Raw genomic sequence first — 9,701 nt, 5'->3', positions numbered from 1 at the left:
ACTCATATTTAGTGGAGGAGTTGGATTTGACCTTCTTCTTTTTGCCGTCCTTTGCCATGAGACACTTGTGGCCGACGTTGGGGAAGAGGAGTCCCTTGGTGACGGCGATGTTGGCGGCGTCCTCGTCGTCGGAGGAGTCGCTTGAGCTTTCGTCGGAGTCCCACTCCCGACAAACATGGGCATCACCGCCCTTCTTCTTGTAGTACCTCTTCTTCTCCTTTCGCCTCCCCTTCTTGTCGTCGCCTCGGTCACTGTCACTAGATATAGGACATTTAGCAATAAAATGACCGGGCTTACCACACTTGTAGCAAACCTTCTTGGAGCGGAACTTGTAATCCTTCCCCCTCCTTTGCTTGAGGATTTGGCGGAAGCTCTTGATGACGAGCGCCATTTCCTCATTGTCGAGCTTGGAGGCGTCTATTGGTTGTCGACTTGGTGTAGACTCCTCCTTCTTTTCTTCCGTCGCCTTGAATGCGACGGGTTGAGCCTCGGATGTAGATGGATCATCAAGCTCGTTGATCTTCCTCGAGCCTTCGATCATGCACTCAAAACTTACAAAATGCCCGATTACTTCCTCGGGGGTCATTTTAGTATATCTACGATTACCACGAATTAATTGAACTTGAGTAGGGTTAAGGAAAATAAGAGATCTTAGAATAACCTTAACCATTTCGTGGTCATCCCACTTTACGCTCCCGAGGTTGCGCACTTGGTTTACCAAGGTCTTGAGCCGGTTGTACATGTGTTGCGGCTCTTCCCCTTTGCGAAGCCGGAACCGACCGAGCTCCCCCTCGATCGTTTCCCGCTTGGTGATCTTGGTGAGCTCATCTCCTTCGTGCGCGGTTTTGAGCACATCCCAAACCTCCTTGGTGCTCTTCAACCCTTGTACTTTGTTATACTCCTCTCTACTTAGAGAGGCGAGGAGTATTGTTGTTGCTTGAGAGTTGAAGTGCTCGATTTGGGCCACCTCATCCTCATCATAGTTCTCATCCCCTACCGATGGTACCTGTGCACCAAACTCAACAACATCCCATATACTTTTGTGGAGCAAGATTAGATGAAATCGCATTAAATCGCTCCACCTAGCGTAATCTTCACCATCAAAAGTTGGTGGTTTGCCTAATGGGACGGAAAGTAAAGGTGTATGTTTGGAAATGCGAGGGTATCGTAGGGGGATCTTACTATACTTCTTGCGCTCTTGGCGCTTAGAAGTGACGGAGGGCGCATCGGAGTCGGAGGTCAATGTTGATGAAGTGTCGGTCTCGTAGTAGACCACTTTCCTCATCCTCTTGTGCTTGTCGCCTTTCCGATGCGGCTTGTAGGAAGAAGATTTTTCCTTCTTCTCTTTGTGGTGAGAAGAGGAAGACTTTTTCTCCTTCCGTTTGGAGGAGTCCTTCTTCTTCTCCTTCCTCTTGGTGCGGGACTCTTCCGATGAAGTGCTCCCGTGGCTTGTAGTGGGCTTTTCGCCGGTCTCCATCTCTTTCTTGGCGTGATCTCCCGACATCACTTCGAGCGGTTAGGCTCTAATGAAGCACCGGCTCTGATACCAATTGAAAGTCGCCTAGAGGGGGGTGAATAGGGCGAAACTGAAATCTACAAATATAAACACAACTACAAGCCGGGGTTAGCGTTAGTAATAAAGAAACGAGTCCGCGAGAGAGGGCGAAAAACAAATCCCAAGCGAATAAGCAAGTGAGACACGGAGATTTGTTTTACCGAGGTTCGGTTCTTGCAAACCTACTCCCCGTTGAGGAGGCCACAAAGGCCGGGTCTCTTTCAACCCTTCCCTCTCTCAAACGATCCACGGATCGAGTGAGCTTTCTCTTCTCAATCACTTGGAACACAAAGTTCCCGCAAGGACCACCACAAGATTGGTGTCTCTTGCCTCAATTACAAGTGAGTTTGATTGCAAAGAAAGGATCAAGAAAGAAGAAAGCAATCCAAGCGCAAGAGCTCAAAAGAACACAAGCAAATCACTCTCTCTAGTCACTATTGTGTCGTGTGGAATTTGGAGAGGATTTGATCTCTTTGGTGTGTCTAGAATTGAATGCTAGAGCTCTTGTAGTAGTTGGGAAGTGGAAAACTTGGATGCAATGAATGGTGGGGTGGTTGGGGTATTTATAGCCCCAACCACCAAACATGGCCGTTGGGAGTTCTGTCTGTTCGATGGCACACCGGACAGTCCGGTGCCCCCTGCCACGTCATCACTGCCGTTGGATTCTAGCCGTTGGAGCTGCTGACTTGTGGGCCCGCCTGGGTGTCCGGTGCACACCGGACAGGTACTGTTTGCTGTCCGGTGTGCCAGCATGGGCGTGCCTGCCATCTGCGCACGCAGAGCCCGCATTAAATGCGCGGCAGAGAGCCGTTGGCGCGAAGATAGCCGTTGCTCTGGAGTCGCACCGGACAGTCCGGTGCACACCGGACGGTCCGGTGAATTATAGTGGACGAGCCGTTGGCTTTTCCCGAAGCTGGCGAGTTCCTGAGGCCGACCTCCCTTGGCGCACCGGACACTGTCCGGTGTACACCGGACAGTCCGGTGAATTATAGCCGAGTCGCCTCCGGAAATTCCCGAAGGTGGCGAGTTTGAGTCTGAGTCCCCCTGGTGCACCGGACATGTCCGGTGGCACACCGGACAGTCCGGTGCGCCACACCAGGGGTGCCTTCGGTTGCCCCTTTGCTCCTTTGTTGAATCCAAAGCTTGGTCTTTTTATTGGCTGAGTGTGAACCTTTTACACCTGTATCATCTATACACTTGGGCAAACAAGTTAGTCCAAAGATTTGTGTTGGGCAATTCAACCACCAAAATTATATAGGAACTAGGTGTAAGCGTAATTCCCTTTCAGTAGGACCTGCTATAATTTCTACCAAACCACTACCACAAAGTTGGCTGGTGAAATTGTTTTCCATGCTGGACAAGTAGTATGGAAACCCTTTATTTTTCCTTTTCCACTAATAAAAATCTTGAACCAAACCACCCATTGTGAGTGTTACTTTCCTATTCTATTTGTTGCGAATTCTCTTCATTCTAATTGAATCAAAGCTACATTTGGATTTACCATAATTGTTGAGTTTCATGGAATTGACGTGTGATTTGGCTGTACGAATTTTTGAAGTTGTTGGGCTCTAGGTTTCGAGTGACTTTTGGATTTTTTCCCGCTTATCAGGGGTTCACATGGAAGATCTATGCCTTTTGAGTGGTTTGATTTGTCCAGGGTTGTCAGAAATTGATAAATCGATTATGTTTTAGATTATGGGCAAAATTAAAAATAAGAAGGTGAAGCCCCATGCTTGTATACCTATGGTTGACATTTTTCATGATCTTATTCCCGTGCAGGTCATGAAAACTTGCATAACTCCATTGACGAAGCTATCATGTTGAAGGTATTGATCAAGATCGTATCAGTAAGTACTATGGAGTGTTTGTACCAGCCTAATATTATTGTGTTGTGATTTCAGAGAAATCAAAACAAGTTATGTTATACCTAAATAGGATATGTACCACTTCCACGTGCACCTGTGGTGGGAGATCGAGGTCCAGTGTGGCCGCAACCACCCCAACGTTCCACGACGAAGAACGAGTCGTCCTCATCCTCGAGCACACGACCCTTGGCGAGATCAATAAGATCCTTCACGCCGCTGGCCGCTCAGTAAGGTTTTGTGTTTTCGATTTTTTTTGGACTTGTTATGTATTTCCCTGCACATACATTTAGAAAAACATTATATAGGTACTGCAATCTACAAACCATATCCCTCCATGCGAGAATCATATTCTTACACTCGAAATTTCTTCTATTAATTTAATCTGATATTTACATGGGCAAAATATCACTTTCCAGTATGGGCTTGTAGTAAACCTGACGCAGGGTGTAAATAAAGGCTTGAATAAGGACTGTTTTTGAAGTTCAGTGGCCAAATTGACATGGCTTTATGGCCTCCATAGCTCATAAGCAATGTTTACCCCTCCTAGAAATTAGGATAAGACATGTAATGCCTACATTATTGTCTTGGTTCATATTGCATAACCATCGGAGCAATGAAAGCCTCACCCATTTTTGGATTGTCTAGATTGGTTTGACGCTGAAGAAGCTATTTGAAGAGGGTGTAGTGAAGCGACGAGATCTGTTTATCACCTCTAAGTTGTGGTATGCTTAAATCTCTGGTGATATTCCAATATTTATGTCTCATGCATCTCATTTTGGAAAAACCCGTACGAAAAGTAGATTTCAGGTGGAATTTGGTCTTTAGTGCATATACACCTGCAATTTGTTGTTTCTATGTGAATTTTTTGTTTGAGTCGGAACATCAACAATTTGTGGCGATGTATAGCTATACCATGCACTATGGAGGTGCGTTGTTTCAAATTTATCTTAAATTCCTAGGCATGTTTTTCTAGGGGACTACCACAATTCTCTTGAAATTGTGGTAAGAAAACTAATGACACTGAAACATACAATTTTCAGATTTTTCATGGGAGACTCACTGAAGCAGATACACACAGATACTTGTCAGGCAAAGAAAAGAGCTGAAGATAGGATTAACTTCTATCTATATTGCAGAGTTTGCTGGTACTAGGAAACACAAAAGAAATACAATACTCCTATCTAGCACGTGTCTAGATCTCCTTCCAGAAAGAAACCATAGGCTGAATGGTGGGGCCACCAACATAGCATGAGTATACAATGAGAGCAGATCATAACCACCAGCATTATAGCTGATTTTAAAAAGTAAGTGTTACTCTAAAAGTTTCTCCTTTTTAGGGTCACAAATGATTGGATTTTTTTTGGTTATATACCATTTGTTTGCTTGCATTATAGTTGCTTTTTTGTGGTTTGAATCTACATGATTTTTCCTACTTTTGTTGTATTGTTTATTTTTTTAGAAAAAAACACAGTAAAAATACGGACCTCCAGTTTATAAACACTCGACATGTAGACTAGCGAGATAGTATATAGATTAAACAACAGTCAATAAATGATATTAGGAAGAAGCTTGTGTAGCATCGGTGGCCCTATGGGGGCATGCTATGTTCACAATGCATTAGTGGCCTTGTCAGTTTTATTTTGACCCCCTCAAGGCCTTGCAACCATTTCCCAAGCCACAATATCCAAGAGATGGCAGTGTCACTCAAAGAAGTAGCTGTTCTTAGTATGTGATTTAGGAATTCAATGAATTATATCTATGTATGGTTACACAAGTCCTATGCTGACAATCTGTAACATGTGTATGCTTGTATTTGAACCTGAAACCTGTGTAGGCTGGTGTGAGATCTGTTTGTGGTATTTTGGTAACCTGAAACCTATTTTCTATGCTGTGTATGTTGCTTTTTGGTAACCTGAAACCTGTTGTGTATGTTGTGCATACTACTTTGTAGAAACCTGAAATCTGTTTTGTATACAACAACTTCTATGCTGGTACGAGATTGAAACCATAGAAGGTGTTGTTTTGTATGCTGCTTGCATGCCCAATGTCCCACAAAGCTTCTATGGTTCAGACTAAAGAGCCTACTGTTTTGTATGGCACATGGTTCCACAAGGTTACCAAAGAAGTTGATGTTTTGTATGTTTAACCTGAAACTTGTGTTTGCACAAGGTTCCGACAGCATCTTCCATGGTTCAGACAACAACTTCTGCATCAAATAGTTTTGTTCAGATTTAACATAGATTTATTCAAACTAAAAACTTTTTTCAACATAGATTTTGCGTTGTCCTAATATGGCGCCCGTAAGGGCACCTCGAGTTCTAGTGTGAACTAAAGGTTGTCTGAACTGAGCCGGCTCGTCGATTTCCACGAGCTTTATTAATCCCTGCCTAACTCCACTCCACTCCACTCCACTCCACCACTTTCATCAAATCACACACGCACTTCACTTTGATTTGCTTCCTCTTCCTCACTCTGCCTTCACGAGGGACACCATCATTATGTTAGCGATCGAGATGCATGCATGTTTGTTTATCTTTCTCAAGCGTCGCAGTGATTGGTACGGGAGGTTGGCTAAGTCCAATCATTCGTCAGTTCCGTTTGCACTGAGTAGGCTAGGCGCTATAGTGCTATACTAATACTACACATGCATGTGGTCATAGATCTTCCATTCAGATGACAATGAAGAAGAAACGGCCGCCCTGGTAGCTCTAATTATATTTACTCGGCGCCGTCTGACGGGTCGAGTACTTCTCTTCTGCTATCGAAAGATGGCTCGACTGCTCATCAGTCAGTCATCACCCTGTTCCGTTCCGTCTCGTTTGCCGCTCCCCTGCTCGCTTCTGCTTTCGAACCCGTTTAAAAGCCGCCCCGCGCGCCCACGTCCCCCATCCCCGGCACGCAGCGGTCTGCCTCCCTCCCTTGTCCCCCCCTTCCAGGCAGCCCCATCACATGCAGGTCCTCCGGCTCCTGGCGGCGCGGCCAGGCGCCGCCGCGACCATCACGGACGACGACGAGGGCCCCTTCTTCGACCTGGACTTCTCTTCCTCCTCCGTCCGGGCCTCCTCGACCAGCTCCACCTCGGCCTCCTCGGACGACGCCGCCCTCACGGACCTCGACCTCGCCATCTCCCTGCACCGGAGCCGCTCCGCCTCGCCCTCCTACTACGACGCGCGCCGCCTCTCCCAGCTCCACTTATTTCCCTCCCACGCGCCGCCGCTCCTCCTCAAGCCGGGCCCCGACGTCGGCCTGCAGGCGCACAGCTCCGCGGGCGCCGCTGCCAGCAGCACCACGAACGCCGCGCTGTACGGCCGCCGCCGCAGCAGCTCCGCCGGCAGCGGCGCGCGGTTGTCGCTGCGGCAATTCATGGAGTGCCCTACCACGCCGGGCGGCGACGGGGAGGCCGAGCGCGAGCCGCCGCCGCCCCGCGCCGCCGTCCGGCGGTACCTCGCCGAGATCTCCGTGCGGCTGCGGCGGAGCGTGCGTCCCCGCCGCCTGCGCAAGAGCCGGTCCGCCGCAGCGCCGGCGACGCACCGCGACGACTCGCTGGCCGAGAAGCAGGACGGCATTGCCAGCGCCATCGCGCACTGCAAGGAGTCGCTCCACCGGGGGCTGGCGCTGGCCCCGTCCGTGTCACCGCAGTCGGGCCGGGCTGCAACGAGTCGCGGTCCTTTGGTTTTGTCTAGTTCTTAGTTTGTGTAATGTTGGGTTGTTAGAGGCTTGGAAAAAAAACAAAAAAGAACTCTTTTTAGGCTTTCTTTACCCGCTCTAGGTAGATGAGGAAAAGTTCGGGGCGCCATGATGGCGGCGACAGCAAAAGCCAAAAGGCGCCGCGCGCGTACGTACGGCAGGCCGCGGTTGGACGAGGATCTGTGCGTGGTTTTCTGATGGGCCTCGGGAACAGGTGATAAAATATTTTTTTTAATGATAAAATATGTTTTTTTTAATGATAAAATACTCCCTCCGGTGCAGTAAAAGAAGTCATGCTGCGCGTAACCGAGTGTGCACAAAAAGAAGTCATAGCGCGCGTGGGTCTGGGATTTGGACGTTGTTGCCCCTAGTAATTGCACAAAAAAAGATGCATTTAAGAGGAATCGAACTTGAGACCTCCAGTCTAGAATGCCTTGGAGCTGCTGCAGCAACCAATCAAGCCTGATTATTTTAGTGACATTAATGCACCCATATCCCTATTTAATAGGGGCAAACAGGGAAAACTCTATGATAATTAATCACTCCTTGGTATGTACAATCATGTCCTAAACGACTACCTTTACTGCACTGGAGGGAGTATGTTCACGCGAGAAGTAAAACGCCAAGAGATGCCATTATACATTATAGAAGAAAGAAAACACGTGATACATTTTTTTAGAAAAGAAAGAAAGAAAGAAAACAAACGTGATCGATGATGATAACACGCATATATAATGCTAAGACCGGTAAGTTATAGCCTCACAAGCACATCACTTCATGCATACGTGATATACGTCACAAAATACGCCAATTTAGACGAACCTATTTTTAAGAATCCAGTTTTTATCTCTAGTTTTTACAAACTAGTTTATAAAAAAACTGATTTATATGATGTTTAGAACTTTCTTAATTTTTATAAACCGGTTTTAACTAGATGAGTCTATCTTCTTGGTTTTAAGAAATTGAGAATCCAGTTTTCATAATCTAGTATATAAACTGATATGTTTGAAATTACCTTAGTTTTTATAAACCGGTTTGCTTTTCAAACATAACCTTATAAAAGCTGTTCTCTCTCTCTTTCTCCGGTCTTCCACTCCAGCCGTATCTTTTGCAGAGACTCGTGCAGACGTGCAGTAGTGCCCAAAGCTTTGACGGCGCAGGCAAAGAGCTGCGTGAAAGCTTTTGCATGCTCCTCGGGCCAGAGAAAAAAAAACCCTTTGCTTTCGTTCCTTTGCTGAATGCTTTGCCCGTCTTTGCCTGCCCTTACCCTCGTTTGCCCTGCCGGAGAACATTATACTGCAGTGCATGCGAAGCTAAGCGAAAGGCGTCGAACCATGGCGCGCGCGCGTTCGTGCTCTCCGGGTCTCGTCGTCCGCCGCCCGCACCGCCTCGCGGTCGCTGTAGCTGTCAAAGGGGGCGAAAGATTTCGCCATGCCCCCAGCGCGCAGTGGCTGTGAGGCCACCAATACCGTTGCAGGTTGCAGTGGAGCACTTACTGGATCGGCTAGCAGCAGCGGCAGCAGTGGACATGGCCAGTCCCTACTCGTTCCTCAGCGGGGCCGGGCGAGCTGGGAACGACCATTACACCAGCACGCTGGCCTCGCTTTGGTTCTTCTCTCTCCCCTCTTGCCGCACTAGTACAAAAAGGCTCAAAGCCTGCGGCGACGATATATTTTTACAGGCGGATTCGGTTATCCACCGACTGTGTTATTTCTAGTGGCGGTTCCTTAAGAAAACCGCCACTAGCGGTTTTCTTAAGGAACCGCCAGTAGAAATACGATTTCTAGTGGCGGTTTTCTTAAGGAACCGCCACTAGAAATCATTTTTATCCTTAATTTTTCGAGTTTTTCAAACGGCCTCGTATGACAAAACCACCAAAATAAAAGTTGTAGATCTCTAAAAGTTATGAAACTTTGTAGTTGACAACTTTTTTATTTGAACTCATTTCGGTTCTCAAAAATTGAATCTAAGTATGTCAAATTTAAAATTCAAATTTTGCAAACTACCTCGGATGAAAAAAGTGTCAAAATAAAAGTTGTAGAACTTCAAAAGTTATTTATCTTTGTAGTTAACAACTTTTTTATTTGAATTCGTTTAGGGTCTCAAATAAGCAATTTACACTCAAATGGTTGTAATATGTGGAGAAAACAACTACAAACTAGACACAAGACATGTCATAGACGGAGTGGTAGGGGAGGGGTACGCGCGAGGGTGAGGTCGACGGTTCGAATACTAACAACCGCGTAGCGCGCGAAAAATGCCGCGACTTGCGACTTTTTTTATGTTTCCTGAAACGATTTGCACTGGCGGTTTTATTACGTCGACCGCCAGTGAAAATCGATTTTCACTGGCGGTCCTCAGTTACCCGCCTGTAAAAATGATGATTTCTACTGGCTCCTAGCACTTGCGGTTACGAAAAACGCCACTATAAATAGGTTTACAACCGCCACTATAGAACTTCTCTGTACTGGTGCCGGTGACAACAAAACTGCGTTCCACCCTCAGCATGCAGCAGAGATGAGCTCGCGAGTGCCTGAAACTGCAGCCCGCTGGCCGGGGAGGGAGGCCTGCCACTGCCAGTATATAGAGAACAC

General features: G+C 47.0%; 1 protein-coding gene across 1 annotated transcript; it reads left to right on the top strand.

The window, feature by feature from the left end:
• The first annotated feature begins 6,307 nt into the window (after positions 1–6,307).
• LOC100278414 (uncharacterized) lies at positions 6,308–7,281 on the top strand. Its single transcript, NM_001374045.1, has one exon. The coding sequence runs from the start codon at positions 6,370–6,372 to the stop codon at positions 7,108–7,110; it is 741 nt and encodes a 246-aa protein (NP_001360974.1). The 5' UTR covers positions 6,308–6,369; the 3' UTR covers positions 7,111–7,281.
• The last annotated feature ends 2,420 nt before the right edge of the window (positions 7,282–9,701 follow it).

This window comes from Zea mays, chromosome 8 (assembly GCF_902167145.1).
Source record: "Zea mays cultivar B73 chromosome 8, Zm-B73-REFERENCE-NAM-5.0, whole genome shotgun sequence".
Lineage (NCBI taxonomy): Eukaryota > Viridiplantae > Streptophyta > Magnoliopsida > Poales > Poaceae > Zea > Zea mays.
Note: the sequence above shows the minus strand (reverse complement) of the source record. Positions and strands in the feature narration are given on the sequence as shown.

Excerpts from the sequence above, each read along its gene's own strand:
- LOC100278414 (NM_001374045.1), top strand. The coding sequence starts at position 6,370 with ATGCAGGTCCTCCGGCTCCTGGCGGCGCGGCCAGGCGCCGCCGCGACC.